The sequence below is a fragment of the Anarhichas minor genome, unplaced genomic scaffold (genome assembly GCF_050575085.1).
Source record: "Anarhichas minor isolate MPS153535 unplaced genomic scaffold, ASM5057508v1 ptg000014l, whole genome shotgun sequence".
NCBI lineage: Eukaryota > Metazoa > Chordata > Actinopteri > Perciformes > Anarhichadidae > Anarhichas > Anarhichas minor.
The window spans coordinates 9,659,981-9,685,628 of NW_027466460.1; the positions used below are offsets into that span (position 1 = coordinate 9,659,981).

The 25,648-nt window shown below is 42.2% G+C and overlaps 2 protein-coding genes across 5 annotated transcripts in view; both read right to left on the reverse strand.

The window, feature by feature from the left end:
- Positions 1-12,231, reverse strand: part of gab1 (GRB2-associated binding protein 1) — a 47,875-nt gene extending 35,644 nt beyond the window's left edge. The window contains exons 1-2 of one of the 4 annotated variants that reach the window (XM_076091390.1): positions 12,078-12,231; positions 11,831-11,961 (exon numbers count right to left, since the gene is read on the reverse strand). In XM_076091390.1, the coding sequence (XP_075947505.1) occupies positions 11,831-11,902 (72 nt within the window). In that variant the 5' untranslated portion in view covers positions 11,903-11,961; positions 12,078-12,231. The remainder of the gene's footprint in view (positions 1-11,830; positions 11,962-12,077) is intronic. The other 3 variants (XM_076091391.1, XM_076091392.1, XM_076091396.1) reach the window with 3 other exon arrangements.
- Positions 12,232-15,301: 3,070 nt separating this feature from the next.
- usp38 (ubiquitin specific peptidase 38) lies at positions 15,302-24,587 on the reverse strand. The gene is made up of 11 exons (XM_076091397.1): positions 24,428-24,587; positions 21,840-22,530; positions 20,759-20,894; positions 20,531-20,660; positions 20,217-20,318; positions 19,657-19,815; positions 19,280-19,473; positions 19,060-19,153; positions 18,857-18,963; positions 17,140-18,484; positions 15,302-16,519 (listed from the first exon to the last, which is right to left on the reverse strand). Exons 2-11 carry the CDS (start codon positions 22,519-22,521, stop codon positions 16,355-16,357), a joined length of 3,114 nt encoding a protein of 1,037 aa, XP_075947512.1. The 5' UTR covers positions 22,522-22,530; positions 24,428-24,587; the 3' UTR covers positions 15,302-16,354.
- Positions 24,588-25,648: the final 1,061 nt, after the last annotated feature.

Genomic DNA, 25,648 nt, shown 5'->3' on the forward strand with positions numbered 1-25,648 from the left:
AAAGGATCAGATGACAGTCTTGTCGCACTGATGCATGAAAATGAAAAAAAATAACTGATCTTTTTTGATTTCTTGGTCAAATGGCACCAGCTGCTCGTGACTGTGTGTATATTTAACTCCTCTAATAAAGAAATGCCCAGACAGAAACTCAAGTGTTATTCCCTGACTAATGCATTAACGCCAACATTACTTCGGGTCCTTTATAGAAGAATCTTTGCTGAAAATGTCCGAGACTGGACGCAGCGCCCGATTCAATCTGCATACTCAAGAGGACAGCCCGCTCTCAGCCATGAGAACCGAAGCTGCACGAGAGATAAAGACTCTAAAGCCTCATCCGACTCTCCCCAAAACACAACTTTATCACATTCCCACAGAATCTCCTTGTCCTTTTTCAGTTATAATATTGTTTCCTTTTTTTCCCCAGATAAACAGGAGGTCAAACTGTTGCAGGGGTTGCTCCTCCACAATCTCTCTCTCTCTCTCTCTCTCTCTCTCTCTCTCTCTCTCTCTCTCTCTCTCTCTCTCTCTCTCTCTCTCTCTCTCTCTCTCTCTCTCTCTCTCTCTCTCTCTCTCTCTCTCTCTCTCTCTCTCTCTCTCTCTCTCTCTCTCTCTCTCTCTCTCTCTCTCTCTCTCTCTCTCTCTCTCTCTCTCTCTCTCTCTCTCTCTCTCTCTCTCCATGCTCTTGTCAAAGCAGCATCATTAGAATTCAACACATTCCTTTGGACTGGCAGACTTGGTTCACATGATCACGCTGTTCCTTGACCGCTGACGAGAGGCGCTCAAACAATTCTCCTTTCAGCCCCTCTTTGCCTCTGCGCGGCCAAACAGTGCAGCCCAGACAGATGTGTCCACAATAGTTCAGAAATAAACACAGTAGAACGTAGACTGTGGCACATAATCATATGCAGAGAAAAAAGTTCTGATTTAAGATGTAGTCTGGGACGTCAAATATTTAATACACAAGCAAGAGCACCAACACCACTACTGAGCAGCTAGTGCAACTTGTGCTATTCAGCAGGTTTTAGGCTAAATGTAACAAACGTTGTGAAAGCTATAATTCATGAAGTTGTCCCTTGAATCTTTGCTACACTACAACTGTGTCTGTTACACTGAACACCTGTGACTAATCCTGCTGATCATAAAAGGGTGACGCTGGAAGTTCCCTTTACAACTTCATCCAGTGTTGGGCAGGACTTCACAACACAGGAGAATTTCATTTGCCGACCGTCATGTTTTCTACAATTATGAATTTAGAAATTCATATTTCCTCTTGTATTTACCAATACAACCTGTATTCCTACCTCAAAAAAAACAATTGGTATATTATAATATTTCCAAATTGTGATTCAGAGTCAAACAAATTACCAACCTTGAGTTGTGCTTGGATTCCAAACAGCTCGTAGTTGTTTATCCGAATGCCATATGGGCAGGAGCTGAGACAAAGATGGTCGAGGTATTCCACAGGTTTTTTTAGACACACGAGCAAGAAGTGTAAAGAGAAGAGCAGAGTGCCAGGGAAAGTTCAGACAACAGCCAGGAAAGGACGTGGACAAGTGGAGGAGGTCCTCCACACTCTGAGCTTCCAATCAGACTAGAAACGAAATAGTCTCTGAGAGCGGGGGTCTGCTGCATCTGTGTCTCTCTCATAGTCTCTGTGTGTGTGTGTGTGTGTGTGTGTGTTTGTGTACATGTTTAACCACGGACAGCACCATAGTAACTGTAATGTAATCAGGGATGGTGGCCAGAACAGGACCGATGGTGAGCAGCAGAGAGCCCTCCGTCTTTCTCCGACTATTTGCTGAAGCTGATTTGTAAAACTAGATTAGATGATTGAATTCCACATAAAAATAATAATTAATTACAAGTACAGCTTTTTTTTTTTTTTTATTATTGAAGGCCTGTCTGAGTCACAGTAACTTGGGAAATTACACAGGTCAGTAGCAATATTTCGCATCTAGTCTCCAGGCTGACACCCCCAACACCCCCCCCCCCCCCCCCCCCCCCCGCTCTAACTCAGCCGGTTCCTCATGCCGGGACAAACATGCGCACGTATTGGTGCACGCATCTCACGGAGCAAAGGACGAGGGGCAAAAACTACCATGACAGCAGTGGGCTATATTAAGGGGCTGCAGACACAGCGGCTGGGGTCAGATCACACAGCACCACATGACTAGAGTGCCAGCTGCATGTGTGTGTGTGTGTGTGTGTGTGTGTGTGTGTGTGTGTGTGTGTGTGTGTGTGTGTGTGTGTGTGTGTGTGTGTGTGTGTGTGTGTGTGTGTGTGTGTGTGTGTGAGAGAAGTGACAGGTGAGCCTTTGGAGTTAAATGTGAACAAATAGTGTCGCACATATTTCTACCTTCAAAGGCTTCCCTCAAACGTGATCGCTCTGATCGTCCAACATTCTGGAGAACTGCACTTCTCCAAGGAAAACAACAGCAGTTCCCTGGGAAGGACTCATAAAGATGTAATCATCTGTACAACCTTCTGGGAAGTACCGTATTTTCCGCACTATAAGGCGCACTTAAAAGCCTTTAATTTTCTCAAAAAACGACAGTGCGCCTTGTAATCCGGAGCGCCTTATATATGGATCAATTGGTTAATTGGTTGATCCATACTGGTTGTACACGGCGCTCTGTCAAAATGTTTCAGTACGACTGGTAAACTACAAAGCCGCACCGCGGTAAACACCGGTACTGTGCTTACTCCTAGTCCAACACCACTTGTGTGTATAAAGACCCCAAAATGGCACCTTTCAAGAGACACGCTTACGACGCTATTCTATTCTATGCGCCTTATAATCCGGCGCGCCCTATATATAAAAACAGTTCTAAAATAGGCCATTCATTGAAGGTGCGCCTTATAATCCGGTGCGCTTTATAGTGCGGAAAATACGGTATTTGATGCCCTGCCTCTTCAACCAGTAGTATTGACAGAGTGGAACTTTTCTCTTTGACAGGCATTTGACAAATAAATAAACCCCAGCTAACGAGTAGATTACCCCACCAACAGGACGCGTTATTTTAAAGACCGAGGTCACAAGACACCCGACAGAAATGTCTTCTCTTTGTCAGACTAACTTCGGATCATAAACATCACATTGCTCAATCATTTTCCAAGTGTACACTGATAACATCATTCAAAATGTAACTTGTGATGTGAAGTGTCACTGCTGTTCAATTCAATAAAGCTTTACAGATGCATGTCATTTTAGAGCTGAAGCCAGTACTCAATTAATCAAGGAGGCGATCAGCAGGAACAATTTTGATTATCAATTGATTGTTGAAGTCAATTTTAAGCAAAAATGACAAAAAGCTTCCGTTTGGCTTCCAGATGTAATTATTATATTTCCTGGTTTTCTTACTTGTGATAGTAAACTTAATATTTTTCAAATGTAAATAAAATATAATAATGTACAATATCTTTTTACAATCTTCTAACAGGGATCAAACAATTCATGGATTAATAGAGAATAAAAGCTTAATTAGTAGCTCGGTTTTAATGAGGCAACAGTAGCAAATAATTGCCCTTTTTTTTCCATCTCTAAGCCAAACTTCTCCTCAAAGTGTTCTTATGAGATAAGATGATTAAATGCGGATCTTCCGGGACAAATTCAATGTTAGCATGCAATATAGCTAATGTCTCTTTAAAACTAGTTGAGGGAGAGCACAAACAGGTCAACCTCCAAACAAGGCAATTAGAGCTAATTGTTAAGTCATTCGTGACCATGTTTGCACCCTCGAGACTCCGCTGAGGAGGTGATAGTGGTCTCTGAGTTTAGAGGGCCTCCTGTTGGTGAGAAGCAGGCTTTCAGAGATGTCGGTGCTCATGACTTCTTTGCTGAAGCCCATCGAGCACCACATGCAGCCCTCAGCTCCTGCGCAACAGGTGCACACTTCTGTGGTGATTGCAGCCACAGCGACGATAAAGCTTAATGTTAAAACGTTACACTTAAAGAGTGTATGCGTCACGAATGGGCTTTTAAAGTATACAATCCTCCAGTGAGTCACCTATCACAAAGTGAGTCATCGTTTAGTGTCTGTAAGGGTATGTAACACCGAGAGAAACAGTACTTAGTAGGAAGCCTGGAGGCTGGCAACATCAGGTTCACCACCACTCTCCCTTTCATCCTCTTTCATTCAGAGAACAGTTAGCTGCTGCAGCAAAAAGGGGGGAGAGAAAGATAAAGATGACGACGAAACAAAGTGTTTTGTGAGAGAAAAGTAGAGGATACAAGCACAGAAAAGAACAATATAAAAAGAGGGATGGATAAAAAGAGAGAAGGCAGGAGTACAGGACCTCCTTCTCCTCCTCCTCTCTTCACCCGCCATCTGGTAGCCATCAGCGCCTCACACAGGAAGGGGCGGCCATGCCTTGCTGGGGCGCCAGGGAGCGGCTCCTCTTCCCTCCCGTTGCTGCAGAATCAACAATCGGCCAGTGCATTGCATAGCATTGCAGCGCAGTGCAGTGCAGCGCAGTGCAGTGCAGTGCAGTGCAACCCATCCTCGCCCGAGTTGAACGACCAGCGGCCCGGGACCAGGCGCTCACAGCCCAGCGAGACCGGCAGAGAGGAGCACAGAGCAGCCTCGCATTCCTGCCGTCTGCGGCTGCCAAGAAGCTCTGGGAACGGAAAGAAAGAGGGAGAGAACAGAGCGCGTCTCTCACTGGAGGCTGCACTCGCGCTGTTGCTTTGAGAAGCACTGCGGTCGTCCTCATCCCGCTCGCTTTCGCCTCACCGTCCACAACAGTGACGACGAGGTCATCGATTGCCATTGTGCTACGTCACAGCCTGCATGTCCCTGCATACATATCTATAGGCATGCAGCAGTACGCCTGAAGAAGTTTCCCCCTGCTTTCCAAGAATTCGGGGAATGCACATTATCATACTTCTGTTTGTCCTTCTTCTCAAATCGACACGCACACGCACACACACACACACACACATCTGATGGGAACCGAGATCCCTGCAGCCATTCTGTCTGGTTAGTGTTGTAGACCATCTTTGGCCATCTGTGTTCTCCTACCAGCCCTGTTTTATGTCCAGAACAGACTACAACTCTACTCTGGAATTAGAAAGCAGCCTTATGACACACACTATTTTTAACTGCCTGGTGTCATTAGCTGTAACAGTTGAAACATGAGACAATGTAAAGCAAGTATTTGAGACATTTGATTAAAGAAAACACCCTCTTTAAATTGAATTTGTTTCCCATCAATGTGTATGAAAACCGTCCTGATCAATCACAAATTGTAAAAAAACAACAACACATGATCATGTGTACAATTAGCCTCGCCAAAAAGTTGAGAGGTTTCCGTCATCTGAACTTCATAATAGCCGCGCTTCAAACTGTTCGACTTGGCACGGTGACAAGCGGCACAAAGGGATCATTTTACAACTCAGCAGAATCGTATTCCAACAGAAACAAGTCGGTTCCCAAGATTCAAACAGGAAAAACCGAGTCTGCATGAGAACCAGTTCTCTGCAGCCACACCACGAGCTGCCAGCGCACAGGAGAGTAAACAGCTGCACCAGGCAAAGAGAGACACATCTGTTTACAAAACGCTCCATATCGGCTCTGGCCCACCGATTCCATCCAACAATCTCAGAGCTGAGCTCCACTAAGGAGACAACTAAAGTGTAAAGGATACGATAACAACAACGTAATTCAAACATAATCTGCTCATAGTACCTGAAACTTTTTTTTTTTCACTTCCTGAAAATGTTTGTGACTTTGTTATGATGTACCAGTACAGATGCAAATGTGTTTCAACCAATAACATACTTGTTACCTTCAAACGTATGCAGGGAAGTCTCTAAGTATCTAGTTTACATGACAAACGAGTGACGATCTGCTGTGAAAGGAACCGTATACGTGAGGGAAAGTGACCAAACTACCTGCATTGTTCTGATGCAGATGCTACTTACAACTGCTGGTCATGTGGCAACAGAGACAACAGGGATGCATAAAACAATAAAAGCTGTGTGCGCGCCTAATTCTGTTTTATACAGCTCGATCGTTTGTGCATGAGCCCCATTTCCCCTCCCACGGGCAGCCAGTAATTGACGTAGAAACGCCCTGAGTCACTTGTGTGTCACGGGGGAAAGAGTGGCACCAATGTAAATATAAAGAACGATAACAACGCACCACTCTTGAAGTTATCTAAAATGAAGCTTGTAAATGTTACTGATTTCTGTGACGCAGTCAGGGAATTTGGCAAAGAAACGACCATGTTTTACTTCAAGACTACGTCTCTCACCTTGTGTCTCCTTATCGCCGAGCTCCTCTTATCATTTCACGCCTGGTCTGAGGTATGTGAGGAGCGCAGTCTCACCACACATGCTTCTTTTATAAATAACTGTGTTTGTGGGAAATGGCGAATGCATGGTATTTGTGCATATGCATCTTTTATACATAGATTTGTGGGACTCTGAAACAACGCTGCAAGGACCACAGAGAGACAATGAGCTGTCCGAAATACACACGTATGGGCGATCGTTCTTTACTTGTGATGTGTGTAATTCATGTTTTCAAGACTCTCATAAACTGCTGTCACATAAAAATGGATGACACACAAATATAATTATGAAAACTGTGTAAAATAAAGACAAAGACACTGATGTGAAGCTGCAAAACACTGGTGACATGTTTACCATGCGTCAACTGTCAGAGGGCTCTGCTCTCACTTGGCTGTGTTGTTTTTGTGGCTGTGTTGGTCTTTGTGATGCAACAACATGATTTCAGGCTCACTGCCCTCTATAAATAGCCAGAAGAAGACGGAGACATAAACATTTTCACTTCTATTGTGTTTGGAAACAAAGACCTAAACACCAGTTTGGTTCGTAAAAGCTTTTCAACTGAAAAGAAACGTATCCCTGGTGGGTTCAATCAAAGCTCGGCCGATTAAAATGAGACTCATCCGGCTTTCACCTCGTTTGCGGAGTCCTTACAGCAGAACTTTTAGCTATTCGGCTACATTGCAACTGATACGCCTACGTCTAACACAATGGTGATAGTCTGTGTCTGGGACAAAAGTGGGGCCGGTGAGGATAACTATTGTAGTAGCACAGATATGAATATTTAATGGATATTTGTTTGTAATGGACATTAAATAATTAATGGCACATGCAATCCATTTTCAAGCTGTGGCAGATCACACAACAGCAGTGCCGAGCCGAGTCGCTGTGGCAGCCAGGACACAGTCCAGTCATTTTGTCAGTGTTAGCCTGAGAGGCTAATGCTGCACAAGTAGCCCTCTGTTGCATCCTGTTCCACTTGCTCGGTGTTTGTTTCTTCAAGCATGTGGGGGGGGGGGGGGGGGGGGGTGGTTCAACAGAAAGTGAGTGTTTGTTCTCTGTTCCACTTGCTACGCAGATTTAATGAATCCTCTACTTAATCAAAGAGCTATGCCTCCATTTTCGTTTGCCTGCCCCGTCACATTAGTTACATAAACATTTCTCTTACACTTTGCAAGTGACAATTGCGTCCAATCAGACAGATGGATGTGAAGGCTCATGGCCACAAGTATTGTATGCTGTGTGAATGTATTTTCCCTCAGCTGAGAGGGTTTCATCCTCAATCTCCCTTTACAGCCATCAGATGAGGACCTCCAGGGTTCAATATTTTCCTTCTTCCGGTCTACACAGCAGCCTTGTAGCGCAGCGCTGAGGCCCTATTAAGGGCTGGACGAATACAACATAATCCTTATCTGCTTCTCGTGGGTACAAGCCAATGGACTGCAGGGATTAGAGTGGTCCATCCATACAGCCATGTGCAACGGGAGGAAAGAACCGAGGAGCTGCCCAGCCAAATTAGGGATAGGAAATATAATTTTACATCTTCATCGCAGTTGTGATAAACTGAAAATATATATACAGGATTCCCACTCTTCCCACATTTTCCAGGACTTTTTCAGTGATGATCTAGCTGGTATGACAGACAGGTATCGTGGCATACACTAATATGTTCCCCTCTGTGGAAGTCTGATTCAACAGACATGTGGGAACCCTAATATATACAGTATATATATACACAGTATATATATGAATGGATAGATGGACAGATAGATTGATGTATTTGTCTTTATATATAATCTTACCATGTATTACACACATCACAATGGACTGTCACACTTAACAGAGTGATGCTGAAAACAACCTTGGAACTTCCTGCCTGCATCTGGCGTGACGATACCAGCCTCTAAGCTGTTTTTTTTTGACGTTTTGTTTTTGACAAATGGACCTGGACAAAATGTTTTTAAAAATCCCAGATCGAAAGGTACGAGAAATGAAAGAGGAACCTGAAACCAGATGGAAAATGCAGTGTCAATGAAATAGAGAACTGCAGCGGATCATTTATGACAAACTGAGGCTGGGAAAAGTCCGACAAAAGCAATATTTTTTTGGTTAGATACCATCATGCTGTCCCCGAATGAGACATTAATGGACAGGAAGTGTCGACTCTTTCCCAGAGAATTTGGACTGAAACAACGAATTAATCAATTTCCAAGGCTGTGTCGTACATAATGCATCCATGACTTAGTTGTTTCAGAGACGGAAGAAAAACATCAGATTTGAATCTGTCACTCAGATTGTGAAACACTGATCCTCTTCAATAAAACCTCACCTGATTGGTCAACATCAGGTTAAAGTGATGTTTAAGAGGTCTCTCACTTACTTGATTGGTTACAAATAGAAAGGCAGCATTTTCTAGCTTGTGTCGAGCCCCTGATGGTTGAGGCTGCTCAGACAGGCAGGCCTGCTGAACTGCCTTCACCTTTGAGCTCCACCAATCAGCAGCAGAGCCTCGGGGGCAAACTTTGCCCTGAGTGGTAAATCAGGTAAGCAGGGGCTCCCAGCTTCTAGTCCACTGCTGCTCAGTCTGGAGACTCATGGAAGAGAGCTGAAAGGGGTTCATCAGGTTGAAAACAGTTCACCGACTGTAATCTGATTACCAGGAAAGGATTATTCTGCCTGTCAATCAAATTCTTCATCAATTAATTCATCAGCATCTCTGTGAGAAACGGTTTGGCGGTTGTGCATATAACTTTGACTGCACAATTAGAGGCATTTGGTTGGCAATGTAGATTCTGCAGTAATTGCTCATCATTTCAAACCGGTCTGATATGTGTCACCACCATCTGAGCAGACCCTGAATAAGCGTTGGGAGACAAATCAAGTAGAGCAAACATCTGGAATGGAGATCAAGAAGCTAGTGTGTCATACGGTTCAAAGTGAAAGCCGAGGTAGAGAAAAGGCTAGCTGTACTGTGGCTGACAAACATTCAGTACCTTTATATCTATGCATGTATTAATTAGATTTTGTTTAACATAATTAGGAAAGCAATGTTTAGGTCAAGCCTGATGCTGTCTAACACATAGAAGAATCCCTTCCACACAGTGAGGCTGACAGCTTATGTCGGCGCTGGTATTGGTATCGGGACTGAAGGAGTCGGATCACTGCATCCTTTTGTTCTGATCTGAAATGTGTGCGATTCCAGGTGAATACAGTGAACTCACTAACACGACAGGAAGCTTCGCCAACGGACTTCGTCGTGCGATTGCCATCAAATGCAACGCGACTTACATTCAAACACCGAAACAATTCCTAGATTCCGCCCCTACAGGTAGAGCCCACTGATCCTTTCCAGCCTGAAATCACAGCGCTTCATTACCGGCTGCACGACTTCTAGTTTAGAAAAGAATAAACTTCTCCGTGTATTTTGGGCATCGACTCAAAACAGCTGGTGGCTACATAGGTAACGTTTGAGCACTTTGTCATACGGCAAAAAAAAGAATAGTCAGCACTTCTGTGGATTACACAACCTCATGTGACAAACCAGTAAGACCGTTCACAGCATGGGAAACCTGGTCACAACACCCACAATCTGTATTTTTAGATTTCATTCTATTCTAGGCCACTCGTCGGATTGCCAAAATAGGGATTTTTGAAATTTGAATATTCGTTTGTGAATTCACTTCTGCTTTACAAGGTACTAAAGGCAACAAATAATGTACATGTTCACCATGTGTGAAATACTATACTACTAAATACAATGATATAACGGCCAGTATTCATTTCCCTTACACAACTCTTTCTTAATATGTGCCACTACCTGTTATGATAAACCTAATAACAAACGGGAAGGAGCTGCTGGTGGTGCGGGTATCAAAAACCCCCAACAAGTAGAAAGCGGTTTCTCGTGTTTAACGTATTTGTCGTTAAAGATAACGCACGGTTTTCAGAGATTTTCTCAAGTGGTGCAGAAGTTCTCATCAGTGTCACCGCTGACACAAAACAAATGGAAGAAATGAAAGAAAGAATCAGCTGTGTGGGATAACCACCGATAAAGGAATTCACTAAAACTAGAAGGATGCACACAATTAGTAAGTGAACCAGGATTTGGACTTCCTCCACATCTAATCAGACTTTAATCTGCTATAAATGCGAGAAAACCCTGTGAAAATCCTGCCTTAAGGGCTAGATTTCAGCTTTACTACTTTCAGAAGAAAACACTCCATTTGGACCTGTGGTCTCTGCAGAAACATCCCCCCGCTCAAGTTGCGGGCCTTGTAATTGAAATATCAACAACAGAGATGTCCACTCATCTACAAGGAGAGCATGTAGACTTGACAGCTAACGTGTGGTACTGAAGCGATTTGCTTTTGCATCGCCGCTGCTGTCGGCTATAACATTTTCTCCCCCAAGTGCACAACAAACGAGCAGAAAGAATCACACTCTAAACAGTGATAACCCACTGCCAGCATGGAAAATTAATGTCAGAGAAAGAGACGCGTTTTGTCCCCAGTAATTATGCATTACTACTCATTCAGTGTCACTGCAAGGTGTAACACTGAATGTGTGTGAGGGATCAGTCAGTTCTGGGACAGTAAACATAACGATTATAGTGGCTCTGACAAACAACTTCACTATGCATGTGACAACTTTTCACAAACACTGTTTGAAATTTACAAGAAAGGGCTCATTGGAAGTATCCGCAGTGGTTTTGTAAATCATTTACTCCTTGGTGTGACCGTGTACCACAGACTTCCGGCCCGCCAAACACTTTCTAATCCAACGATGAAAATGAGCTGATTCACAATGCAATTTTCTTGTACTGTTAATGTATATAAGGTGCCAGAGTGCATACAATGCATCAAAATACACTAATATAACTTGTTTATACTAAAGAAGTGCCAGGGGGAGGATCTGGTAGGGCTATGTCTTGAGTGATTGCATGATGGAATAAGTTGCAGCTGCCTTTAACGTGACATAAAGTCTTTCAAATGTAACCACAGCATTTACGGCTAAAATACAGATGCAGCTGTTAAAATGCAGTAAAATATCTAATGTATCCGTCATATAGGCCGAGTGTCAATCCTTGTGTAGAGTTAATTCGAGTCAGTTAAATTAAAAAGAAAAGAAAGCACTGCTTCACCAAATTAATCTGTGAATTGTGTTATTGGTCCAAGAAAATCAAATCCTCAGAGGTAATGCTGTGAGATTGGAGCGCTGTTGTGGTAGCATGAACTAGCTAATAAAGAGAAAAGGCCTCGGGTTTGACCCTAAACAACAACAATAGCGATAGTATGTTGTAATGGTAAAGCCGCTCTAATTGCCAAGGGAAAAAACACGGAAAACTGTGTTTGGAGAAGTCACTTTCAGGTTCAGAAAATACCAAAACTTTTTTGTTGTTGAAATGCACACAAGACGAGGCCTACACACGTCCGTCACAACCGTGCGCGTGAAACGCGTCCAGGGGAAGAACTGGCACGTTTCGTGTGATAAAAGGTTATTTTGTCACAATGTAACAAATAGGTTATAAAGCGCACTTACGTAACGTCTCAACTTTTTTTCAGGAGGAGACTTTCTCAGCCACCCTGAACACACCACATCTCCCCCACTCATATCGGCTCCCTTCAGATTGCTGTTTGGCTTCGTTTGTTTCTGGGAGTGTCTTCTTGTACCTGGAAGAAGAAAAAAAAACACGTTGGCACAAAGCTCAAACGGTTAAAATTGATATATAAAAAGTTCCGAGTGAAGTATTTTTGTGTTTTTTTTGGGGGGGGGGGGCGATAAATACCGTCACTCCTTCGAAAGTCGACTTGCAGACCAGGCAGTTCTCTGAAATGCACAGACCAGATTTTCCACGAGTTGGGAGTCAAAAACACGGGTATATCCAGGACTCGGGTTTAATATAAACCTCCGCGGCACCGCCTTTTGAACAAATATCAACGGTGACTTGTGTATTTTGTTCAAACTGGAACGCTGTGAGGGCAGAGGGAAAAAAATAAGGCACAGGCAACTGGAAGTCGCTAAGTTTGTTGTTGTTATATGTAACGTCTCATGCTAATTCCCGTCAAAGTGGAGCGCTTCCCAGTTGGCGAGATCAGATGTGAATGTCCCACAGTGTACCGGTGCATAGTGGTCGTTTCTGCGCAAATTAAAACAATCGTCACCGTAAACACTGTGGTTCCGCCGAGCTTCCTCACCAGTTTACTCCCATGGTTCCTTAATTGTGATTGACAGTGTGGCTCCGTCTTTCCCTAAACTCACCCTCCTCTGAAACATGGCGGTGTCAAGCTCACGGGCCTAACGGCAAACGAGCGGATGTTCATGGATTCCTTCAAAATAAATGTTTTGTCTTGTCCAGAACGTTAGTTTGAAGGGCTCTATCGCACCGATTTGAACTTATTAAACTGACATGTTACGTGTAAATTGTCCGTATTGTCTTTGTTAATTGATATTTGGCAGTCACAGTTATATATGCTCATTTGTCTAAACTTTCAGAGTCGTGGCTAGTTATTATATTTGGTAAAAGCAGGAGTTTAAATTGGACCAAATTCATTTTCACGCGTGGATCATGATCTTCATTCGAGGTAATATCCATGTTTAGAAAGCAAAACCACGCAAATCACATTCCTTCAACATCGTCCCTCAACGTTTGGAGATTTGTTTTGAAAGTTACTACCGGATGTCACATTTTTGTAGCTCTGCTCGCTTAATTACTCTAGAGGACGAAATGGGGAGGCGGCGGCGTGCAGTGAAAACTATAAAGCTCAAACATGGGACATGTAGTTCAACAATCGTTTGTGTTCCGTCCCAAAACACAACAAATGACTGTAGGACGGTTTGATAGATGCAACATGGTGTGACAGAGCCACGTGCACCTCTGGGTGATTACAAAAAGTGGACTCAGACAATTGCAGAGAAGACAAAGAAAGGCCCCACCTCAGTCTGAACCAAAATCTCCCAAGGAATCATTGCACGTCTAAACTACATTATCCATAATGCGTGAAAAACTCCTTATAAAATCATGCAATGTTCGCAGGATAGAAGGAAGGAAGACAGTGCACTCAAGGTGTCATATTATGGCATTTATCTTCTGTGGTATGAAGTCTCATTGTTGTACATATATTACAACAGTTTAAATATCAGATATTTAGTCTTTTTTTACTTCTTAACAATGCCTTGAAACTACAACTTATATCAGAGATATCTTTTGTCAGCATGTGATTATTTTTTGAACTGAATTCTAAGATAGATAGATCAGTAGTTTTCTAAACTACTGTCAAACACCACAATGGTAGATAAAGGTATTGTAAAGTGTAATATTGATCTGGTTTACCATATCTGATCAATATACCGGACACATCACTCACAACTGGTCTACTTCACAACAGCAAAGACGTGGTCCCTGTAGACTCCCAATGGTATCCGAGGAATCGTATTGGAATGCCATTGTAATGGTGAACACTTCCCCCCAAAGGATGTTCCTCCGTAGTCTACGATTAATGATTTTGCCATTGCACATTACCTCTTTCAACAGCCGTGGTATTGATGAAGAAATAGGGAGCAATTACAGGATGTAGACACAATACACCAATTCCTGTTAATGAATCATTTTTCATGACAGCCCACCATATATTTAGCACTATACAGTCCTCGGTACAGCATTAATTAGCTTGTGTGCAACATTCTGGATGCACCATGCTTCCTAAATGTGGCATGTCTAAGAGGCTGTGCATTTGTGTCTGTGAAGCTGTCTTTAATATTGCGTCGTGTTGCTTTACAGGTGCATAAATCTACAGTGTTTGTGTGAGTGCACTCTGTTTGCTGCTGCCACAGACAAATTTCCCCTTGGGGATGAATAAAGTACTATTCTATTCTATTCTATTCAGTGCAAAACTAATTTGTAATGACACCAGATAAACAGACCGGGCTTGCTGTCAGTACATTCCAAATGAATATGCGTACTGTATGCAATGTATGGCACTATACAAAACCTATAACGAATTTTAAAATGATAAAATCCTAATATGACTTTAAATTGAACAGAAGATAGATCATCCCATAAATGGTGTTCAACAAATGTGAGGTGAAAAGTGGAATGCTTCGGTTGATTAATAGTTGAGAATCAGTGATTTTTTTCTCCCTTAAAGATTTTGTGCTACAACAGTTTTTTCCCATTTCAATCCCTAATTAGTAATAAATGGCACCTATGTAAATCCTTTGCTGTTGCTTCATTAGAATTGTCATTTGTTATTAGCCCAAGAACAGTAAGTGACTGTATGTGATTTCCCAGTTCCTTTTTCAGACACTGCTTTGTATACTCACTTCCGTTTATGCAAAACAATATTTTGCAGTTGAAGCAAAACTATGATACATGTGCTTGTTTTGATGAATTATGCAACAATGTACACTCCCGTTTCTTTCTTTTTTTAAATCAACAAAGTAGCTTACACCATAAAAAGCTGCATGCTTTGGAGTGGCATTATTGAGGTTAGTAGTGTCAATAACATGCTGAATTTAACATTTAATCATTTTCATTTTGAAGCATCTATTTAATAAAGAAAATGTATTATTTGCAAATCCATCTTGTCACACTTAGATCTAGAAGAAAACTGGCATTCGTGTTGAAAAGTCTGTATATACTTTAAGAAAGAATATAAACCATGTACAGTGGGTGATCATCCCATAAAAAACAAGATGTAGCACTCGAGATGGCTCCTTGTGGTTAATATATTCTATGCAGTGGAAATGTGACAAGTGGTCATGCAGACATTGAGGTATGCTTAAGCATAACACTCATCATTTTGGTGTTTTCCTTCACATTTCCAGATAAATTAGTCATGTCGGCTCAATTGAGCATTCAATAATTGCCTTTCATCTTTAGAATTTCTTATTTTTTAACATTTCTATTGTCATGTTAGCCATTATATTTATAGTTAAATCCCCAACATCTGACCACCTCTTTAAATAACTTTACCTTAAATAACCTGCCTGGTTAAGTAAGACAATACAACGTAAACGGGTTTGTTTTTACTGTAGGGACAGGTGAAGCCAATATGAATATTAACACAGTACAGCTGAGGTGTGTATCCTGACAAATTCCTCTTCCAAAATCTGCATTAAATATATCAAAAAGGCACATAAAATCAGCATGAACACCAAAGTCTCCCTGAATGATCAACTCAGAGGAATACATTAAAATATGCCGTCAAACAGTTAACTGTTGTCAAATATGTTCAAAACACCACCCATTAGTCAGCATTAAATATTCATGTTGAAAATGCCTTTATCGTGCAGATTACCCAAATGTAGTATTCAATTGTCCACACAGTTTCGTATTCCATGATATTTTTCAGTATGTACATTTATTGCATGGGATATGAAACCTGTAAAACACAGCAAAGCACACATCAAAAAAGACCCGAATATCATGAAAACAGCTCGTGAAGAAAAGCTGCATGCAAATCAGAAAAATACAGTTTGTGAGCTGCATGTTCAGAACTATGACAAATCAAAAAAAAAGTCTGTTACATATCTATGTATGTATGTATGTATGTATCTTACAGTTGAATGCTTTCTTCTGTACGGTGCACTGCACATGCATGTATTTGCATACATTTGTGTGTGTGTGTGTGTGTGCGGTAATATAAACACCACGACAAGCCAGATAACATGAGCATGTTCTAGACTCAACCAGTGTCACACATTTATCAATGTATGCAATCGATTATTATTACTGTCATTTAAATTTAAGGGAGAGAACACATTTGCAAGTTTTGAAATTTGGAAGTTTAATGAAAGATTACAATGCTGAGATCACAAAACAAAAACCCAATCTAAAATAAATAAAATGCAACCAAATAATAAGAGTGAAACAGTGGTGTAGAAAATATTTTAGTAAGAACAAAAACAACTGTAGTATCAGAATCAGCACAGACGCTGTGTGTGTGTGTGTGTGTGCGTTCGATTTCAGTGCTCTTTTCAGGGGGTTATATGCACATCTATGGTATGATCAGTTCTCGACTCTTTCAGTGCCAGTTCATCTGGTTTCCTGCAGCAGATTTTCCTTCAGAAGACCAGTCGACTAATGGTATTGAAGCCCCCACCCCCTCCCCCTCCACCAGATGGGCCGCAGCTCCCTGGTGGGTTATTGTCATCTGAACCGTTGGGCCTGAATGAGCAGGACGACGACGGCGCCTGGAGAGCCTGGGTCCGAGCACTGAGCTCCTGCTCCTATTGACAGCGTGGAGGAAAGAGAAATGTGTCGGCGTTAGATCACTTCTTACGTGTATATGCCAAAGATATGAGATATGCCAAAGAGCTAATTTGGCACAGCTGTAGTTCAATTTGACAGAGCTGTCACTTAACATTATTACAGCACCCTCTAGAGGTGATTTACTTTACTCACTCATACGAGTGCACTAGAAAGTCAACTCTACACAACACAGTTCAATGACTCGTGAAATTGCACCTCATGTCTTGTAACGGGACAGTTCAGATTTGGCTTCAAGTTCAGTCAAAAAAAAAGAAAATCCTATACTCTCTTAGTCTTCTGTTTTCACTCAGCCTCTCTCCACCTGAGAGAGTCTTGTACAGCCCTCGACTTCCATAATAACGTCACGCTTAGAGGGAATGATGTTACGCGTCAAATGCACGGGAAGCATGAAAAATAAGCAGTGGTTTCACCCAAAATATCCAATGAACCTCTTAGCAGCAGATTAAATACTTGCTCTAATGCTAATCACTTCACACTTGGCTAGCATTAATTGGTATAATTCATAGGGAGCGACACAATGCCTGTAGGTGGGAGAAGTATAGTTTTTTTTTTTTTTCGTTGGTTCACCCCCACATACCTGTAAATACAGCTTGTTGTCCTTGATTATAGCGTCCAGTAGTTCTTTCTGCAGGGGAGGCTCAACGCTCAACCTCATTCCATTTGCCATCAGTCCCCCATTTATGTTCTGCCCCGGTAGCTCCTGCTTCCTGTACATGAGCACATACGCCGTGTCCTTGGGGAAGCGATTTGTAATGTTCTGCACCGACTGCAAGGACGTGAATGTCACTCTGCTATCGTTGAACAGCAGCCAGTCCCTTGCCTCCTGGCCGCTATTAGGCAGCGCGCCTCCTTGTTCAGGTGGAATTGAGAGAGCGGAGCAAGTGGAGAGGCTACACTCGGGGTCGCCATTCCCCGAATCCTCCTTGAGGGCAAAGTGGTTGGCTGGATGCTGTGCTCCATCTGCTCCATTAATGTTGTGACCGTAAGAATAGTAGTGGCCACTCTCCGACGATATCCCAGAATGCATCACCACCGAGCTGAGGACATAGGGCACTGACTGGAATGACATCTCGCCGCCTCTATTTATCTGCTCTTCTCCAGCTATTCTCTCCGTCTCCTCTTCCTCCTCGTCCTTTTGAGACGGTTTGAGCTTCTTCGCCAGATTCTCGCTGCTCTCGGGCGAATCCACTTGCAGAGGAGAAGAGGTACAAGAGGAACATTGTGTAGGCATTAAAGGGGCGTGGACAGGAAGTCTCATGAGTGGCGGGATGGTGACGTTGTCCAATATCTTCCTCCGGACGTGGCATTTGGCATCGTACGAGAATCGCAGCAGGGTGAGGATCAAGTATTCAGGTGCTGACACCACTTTCATGGTCCTCTCTGCCCGCTGGAGGGAGCTACACTTCTCACAGAAATAGGCATTCTCTTCATCCAGGATCTCTGGAGCCAGGAAATAGTTCACCAAGTCAGGCACAGACAGGGGAGGCTCATTCGTCACGGGCACAAAATGGACATTGCTAGCTGGTGCTTTGGCCGAGCCCGGCTCAGGAATTTCACTGCCGCCATTGACGGATCCCTGACAGAGAACCTTGGGTTCCTCAGAGGGCCCCTCGGGCTGAGGGCCGCCCTGAGAGGCAGAAGGACAGAAGGCCAAAGAGAGGTCTGTGAAAGGCTCTTCTTTCTCGGAGATGCCGTTGCACTGCATGCAGCGAATACCTGTGATCAGCTTCCCCCCAAACGCCCGTTCTATCAAAGTACTCCCGTCATCCTCGGGTTTGATTTCCGCTGGAGCCAAAGACGACTCCTCGCCGTTCTCTGGAGAAGTCGGACCCGCTGGGTCTTTGCTGCTCGTGTCAACGGGGGGGGCAACCTTTGGCTTAACCGATTCCAGGACTTGAAGTGTTTTCTCCTCTTCGTGCAACCTTGGGATCAGGAGACAAGGGGGCACTCAACATTAGAGGAGAAAATACAACTGCAATATTGATTTTAATGTGTGCCACTGCTGTGATAGTGTACCAGATCAACCCCTCAGTCACGTCCATTAGTTCTAAAGAAAACCATCAGAAACCCACAGTCATGCTCACTCAACACTCTAAACCCTTTATGCGTTCTTTATAGCAAAAGCTTTTTTCCAGTTTGCATTTAGTGACACAAAGATGTTGCGCCAACATTGCACAGTTTTGCCTCGTGTCATTCATCAAGGGGAACAATAAAGGAAAAAGACATTTTGTACACACACTAACTTGACACAATCCAACTGTGATTCATCTAATGTGCTTGGAGAGCGACCGTACCTGTCCAGAAGAAACCGGAGGTACTCGGAACAGTCCTGCTGAGAGCCAGCATTGAACCAGGGAGGCCGAGATACTTCCAAGAAGTTTTTGGGAGCGTATGCTGCCCTCTGCAGGAAACAGACAGGCACCACAGAGTTCGTTGTGTCATCAATAATAAAAGCTCCCTCTCTCTGTATATATCTATTACACAGGACAACACTAACCTGAGTGTGTGCAAGGAAAGCAAAGAGCAGCTGGAGCTTTTTCATTAGCGGGTTGGAACCATTTAGATGTAATGATAAAACATGCCGCCTGAAACTGCGAAAAAAATAAAAAATAAAAAGGTTAACTACACTCAGACTGTCCGTGATGTATGTTTCAATATACAAATATAAAAATGCAACAAGTGTGCACGTGTTTCTTGCACACACACACACAACTCACTCTGTGGCCATGAAGAGGGTCTGGATGATGCTGTTCAGGAAGCAGGTGTTCCCCAGGTTGACCAGGCCAGTCTTGCCGGTCTCAGACTTTCCAACTTGCCTCAGAGGACCTGAGGCGAATGAGTTGGATTGGGACGTCCAGGCACTTTGATTCAACACCAGCTTGATCTTCTCCTCTCCGGGTTTTGGGAGATCCTGAGAAGAGACATTTAAAATATTAGATAAGAGAGCACACTGAAGAAGTTGACAATTAAACTCTTAAAGCTTTTGATTATTTATGCAATGTAGTAAATATCCTTCTAAGTTAACTGTTTTAGCAACATTTTCTTAAATACCTATATACATGAAAACATATATATATAGAATATGCTCTTTTACCTTGATGGCCTCTAGTATGTGGTCATAGAGGTCAGGGAAGCCGGAGTATTGGTACATCATGCAGTGTATGAGCTCAGTGAACTGCAGCAAGAACGCTTTGCTGGTGGGGAGACCGTCTGTCCTCAGAGACTGGACCAGATGCACCACGTGTGGAACAACCTGGGACGGTGAGGGATAAAGATAAGACACAAACGTTGAGGACACCGTGGTGCTGGAAGGTGCTGCTAATATTAATCACAGAAACATGCAGCACGGTCAGCCAGAGGGTAGTTGCCCATCGGGAACCCCACAGAGGGTTCAGCCTCATTTGCTGAGTATTTTGGAGAATATATACTTTTTTTAGATACTAATGAAATTGTCCAGCTCAAGGGCCATTGCCCGACGTTTAAGTGCTTCACACATCATTAGGAGGGGAGAGCGCTGCCGAGCCTGGGGGTTCTGGGAAAAGAAGTCTATGCGGCTTTGAAGTCATTTAAGCCAGAAGAGAAGAAAATGAGAAAACCAATCGAGTGGCCGTATGAGAGGGGAAATGGGCTGTGAGGAGGCAGGAGATCCCGTACCAAATGGAAGGCTTCAGGAGAGTGCTGGAAACTCAGCAGCATGTGGGAGAGCACAGCTAGCGCTCCCTGCCGCACAATGGGGTACCACAGACGACTGAATACCTATGGGTTCAAAAACAAAATCATTAATACATTTATACAGCCCTGGGTAATATATCTTAACGAACAAAATGCTGCAATCCAGCTTCATTATTACTGCAGTTTAACATCTGCGTAGCTTTTTTTATTTTTTTTTTAATTCATGCAATTTATGACTGGCTTCTTCTCCTTTCTTCATCCATAACAAATCAAAATGACGAGTTCCCACTACAAACCAGTTCAATTTTAAGCAGAGTGACGTCTATGAGGATAGTGAACTTCTGAACGGCAGCCAGTCCCTTCAGTAGAGCGATGACCCAGGTATCAACATGTTGGGCCAGAGGCCAAGAAAGCCAGTCAATCATCCTGTAGATAGAGAGAAGCACACGGAGTGAGAACAATGTGCAAACACGCGGGTAAGTTATGGCAACATCGATCTCGGATGATTCAATGCGAGAGGGAACCTGCAGAGTGCTTTCGTCATGCTTGCATCTTTGACATTGTGGTCCGTGGTGAGACTCTTGATGAGCACGGTGATCATCTGGACGGGGATGTGCTGCACCAGGCTGGCCAGAGCAATGGAAGGGTCAAAGGAGGGGTCTGCAGGAGATCAATCACAGTAGAGGTGGCACATCACTACACAGCATCTGTTATTTTTGCAACACCACCACAAACTAAGGCCTTATGTTTAAGCTCTTCATGTTGTTTTGTCCATCTCCTGTGACTTGGGATGAAATCGAGTTTTTACTATTGTACTATTTGGATATACAGTAGTTCCATAGTGTTTGTGTAACATCTGGGAAGAGGAGTGTGGATCTGTTGATTTGTTAGTGGGACAGGATTTTGACACCAGCATTTTAGAAGCACAGCTCGCCTGAAAAATGGAACTGAAAACAAGGCGGCGGCCTTTTAAGCCAAAGCGGCTCTGCTTCCATCGCTCACTGAAGCAGGCTGCCTGCTGTTATTTTGTGCTGCTCACTATATTAGTATTCTGAACTCCACCACATCTTCACAGCTAATGCTTCAATATTTATCCATGACGACAATGCACACCTTGTGGATTTGAAGGGTTTTTGTTTTTGCTCCAGGGATTGCTCCAAGCAAGTGTAAAGTGAGGCCATTACCACGAAAATGACAATAATCAGCGAGCCAATAATACTGAATGGATGAACATCAGCCAACCTATTCAAATGAGAGAACTAAAGGATCAAAGTCAGCTTTTGGCAGGGCCCTGAAAAAAAACAACTAAATCAAACAAGGTAACTGTTCCTCGGTGTTCCATCATGTGCTAACAACCCTGGTATTACTGGCAAGATTTATGGAGGGAGAGTCATAAGTCATGGTCCCATGCTGCCAAATGCAAATACTATTTTTTCATTACTGGTTTATAAATCTATGAATAAATCCGTAAGCTTCTTTAGAACATCTGTACCTAATTCCAGGTGTCCCTAAACTTACCCTAGAGAAAAGTAATGGCTGTTTTTGCTCTATGTATTATAGACATTTTAGAAGGAAGAAAGAAAGGAAGGACAGAAAGAGTCTTACCTGTGGAAGAGATAATAGCAAAGACTTCCTGCAGTGAGGGAAGCAGCGTGGCTGGATCAGCCTTCCAGATATTTTGCAGCAGGGTGCTAACCTTCGTCACCTGGCCTACATACTCTCTCAGCTCCCGTTCTTGGCTGGCGAAGCAGTGGAAGTAACTGATGGTCCTCACCAGCTGCTGGCAGAACAAAACGCCCGACTTATCCCTCGGGATGCACTGCACGAAGTCGGACAGCAAAGTGCTCAGGTGGGCACAAAGAGCTGGCTCGGGACGCTCACACACCATCCTCAAAACCTCCACCTGAACCACGGCGAAGATCTCAAGCACAGAGGGGCAGCTGATGAGCAGCCGCAGGCAGCAGTGAATGTAGTCTATTATGGCTGGGTCTTTGCGGTCCAGCTGGACATAGCCCTGCTGGAGAAGACCGAGGACAAAGTCTTTACTGAAGAAACGCTCAAACTCTGGGCGGTGGTAACGCGCGTAGGCTTCCAAAACCTGGAAGCCGATCTGCCTCTGAAAGGCATCTTCACCGAGCAAGATGAGGCGGGTGGTGAGGGTAAACAACGCCTGACACTGCTCCTCCGACACCTCTTTCTCTGCCGCTTCCACTACCTTCTTCACAATGGCCCTCTTCACTGGAATGGAGTGATCGGAGCTCACGAGGCCCTCCAAAATCTTGTCCATGATGACGGTCTGCAGAAGGCAAATGAGGAAATAATTAGCGGACACTTGAAAAGATCACATTAACTTCTGCACTTATACATAACCGTAAAATAAATGATCGGGCCTCATGTAATATCAGTTTGTACTGTAGTTCTAATGACTTTACATATCCAAATAGTCCTGTCCAATAGGTCTTTTTTCACAGAGGATATTTTGACATGTCACAGTAGGAAACCGACAGATGTAAATAAAACAAAAATGAACGACAGCTGAATTCCATTTAGCTGCTTCAGTTTCAGAGTCCTGGTATTGTAGATGCAGGCTCACTGTCACGGCTTACAGGGGTACTAGATTGGTATTATGTAAGTGCATAGGGTCCTTTCTACCAGTCTAGAGTCCACACATTGTCTGCATTCATTGAGTGCACAGACTGTGAGCATTGAAAAGGTAGACAATGTGTAGTCAGCGTTAATGTGCTGCAACTGAAACGTAGAGCCTGTAGACTTTACTGGGATGTGACTATTGAGGTGAAAAGGGTTGTTTTATATCATGTGACAAGACTTTAAAGTATCACACAATGTAATCTCAGGTTTTTGCATAAAGCTGTGCTGTGCAAAAGACAGGGACATTTCTAAAAATACAATACCAGAACGGCAACTAATTTTGACAACTACATTTAAGGAACTAAAAGACTATTTTTTTATGTTTTCAAATCAATTTTACACACACAAAAAAATTGAAGGAAATGGTCAACATAGTATTCCAAGTAGTAGTGTTTTTTTATTTATCTATTTAATTTAATATAAAATATTTAATATAAAATCTAGTATACAATATGACTGAAAGGCTATAGGCAGAAGCATAATGCCTAATATATATATATATATATATATATATATATATATATATATATATATATATATATATATGCCTATCTTACATTCTTATCAATCAAGCTACCCTCAAGAATATAAAAAAGATGAAATAAATATATTTCCTTCACACTTATAACCCTCAAAAATAGCTTTATAAACAATCGTTTTGAAAACCAAAAATGTGTTACACATTCTTACATTTTTCCATAATTTAACCTAAGAAAATCCTTACAACTGAGAAGCCGGAGACAGAAAATGTTGAAGGTTTGCTTGAAAAATGGATTTGACAACTAAATGATTTTAGAAATTGTTAATTTTGGTTTGTCATCTAGTGGACACATTTGTCAAATGAAATAAGCTAAATAGGTTGTTAACTACAGAGTCATTATATTATATATATATATATATATATATATATATAAAAAAGAGTAACCTAAACACAGGATAAGTTAGTTTTACAATAACAATTGCCTTACTTGAAAAACTTATATTTTCCAAAATATGCTAAAATGTGAACAGATCTAAAGCAGATGTAATATTTAAGTGGATTCTATCACGCGATTGATTTTTAACCAAATTTTGATCATCATTTTCTTTTTTTTTGGGGGGGGGGGGGGGGGTCTTTTATTTTTTTTATGTCCTCAGTCCAAAATCCATTAGCTATCCGCAGCACCACAGAACCCATTAACGTTAGACAACGTATCAAACGAAAATTGAATGACTTCACATCGGATGTTTCCCCCGTTAGCCCCTATTTGTGCTTCTGTGTGGATACAGGCGGCTAGCTTGCTAACGCTAGCTGTAACGTTAACCGTTATTTATTTGCGACCGGCAGTTAAAACATGGCTTTAATAGCTAAAAGTAAACAGCTGGAGCCCGTTCCGCCGCTACAAGGCAACAAGTGTTACTAAAATCCTTCGACAACAACAACAAAAACGAACAAAGCAACCAAACAGGCCTACACGTTAGCTCGGTAACGTTAGGTTCCTCTGACTTAGCATAAATACGGTCAAGTATTTGCGCAATACAGAAGCTTTACGATCTGTGCTTACCCAAATAAAGCATGTCAACAATGTCCAAATCGAATATCTTCAGTTGTCGGTAGATGTTAACCGTCTTTAGATAGAAAAAACTATGTTATTTTGGTTCATTTGATCGCTCAAAATCAGCTGATTACCCTTCCGACGACGTCATTCCTATGGACAGAGAAGTTGGTAGGACCCTTGTGTGAAGTGATTTTCGTCTTAACACTGCCTGTGACGCAGTTTGTAAATTTGAGTGATAAAATCTTTAGTGGTTCTCCGTAAACGATGTTTTTGAAAAGGTTGAATCACAGATTATATTTTTTTGTCAAATTTTCTTTACGGTATGAGGGTATTTCTGAGCCGTTTCTGTACAGTTGACATGCTGCCTTCAAATACCCCTCGTTAACCTCCACTTTGGATTGGAGGTCCGGGGCGAAGTTGGATTTTGGTCGAAAATAAATTGTCTATCAACAAACGTTGATTGGTGCATAACAATACAGTATAACAGTATAAGACATGATTTAAAAATATGAAAATGTACGTTAAAATATGGTATCACAATCACAAAACTATAACACCATTACTCTGTTGTTTGTTTGTTGTTTGGTTAAATCTTTGCACTACTGTATACTTAGTTAATTTAATATTATTCTATTTCATTGATTGTATATACTGTGCATTTTTGTATCTAATATTTGTACTATTTTATTCTTATTGTATAAATTGTGCATTTAATATTTGTATTTGATATTTTACATTGTTACTCTGTTATTATTTAATAATGTAAAATTGATCTCCCGCTTCAACAGAATTTGTTTGGTGTTTCCTTTGGCTTAGTTGTTAGTGAAAAAAAATAGTCGTCATTTCTATATAAGTGTGTGTATGTGCACTAGGAAGTAGTTGTTGCAATTATATAATTATATCATTATGATGCTGTATGATTTACTGCATTTAAATATGTAGGCTTGAAAGACTTAATGCAGAGTACATACATTGTATTCAGAGAAGTACACCTTACTGTCAAATGACCAAAAAGAGGTGTTTTTGATAACATAATATGGGGATATGATATTTTATCGGGCCAAGTTTATCTTAGCTTTTATGAAGGCCATGCTGAATAGCCCTCCTCTTTAAAGATACATATATCAACCTGACAATCACACATTTGGACTTATCTTCATGATCAGTTTAGCGATATCCAAAAGTTTTTTTTTACAGAATGGGTTGAGACTACCTATGTTGAATACA

Excerpts from the sequence above, each read along its gene's own strand:
- usp38 (XM_076091397.1), bottom strand. The coding sequence starts at position 22,521 with ATGGACAAGATTTTGGAGGGCCTCGTGAGCTCCGATCACTCCATTCCA. Across the intron at positions 20,661-20,758 it reads ATGACGAAAGCACTCTGCAG|GATGATTGACTGGCTTTCTT; the intron begins GTTCCCTCTCGC and ends CTCTATCTACAG. Across the intron at positions 19,474-19,656 it reads ACATACTAGAGGCCATCAAG|GATCTCCCAAAACCCGGAGA; the intron begins GTAAAAGAGCAT and ends GTCTCTTCTCAG.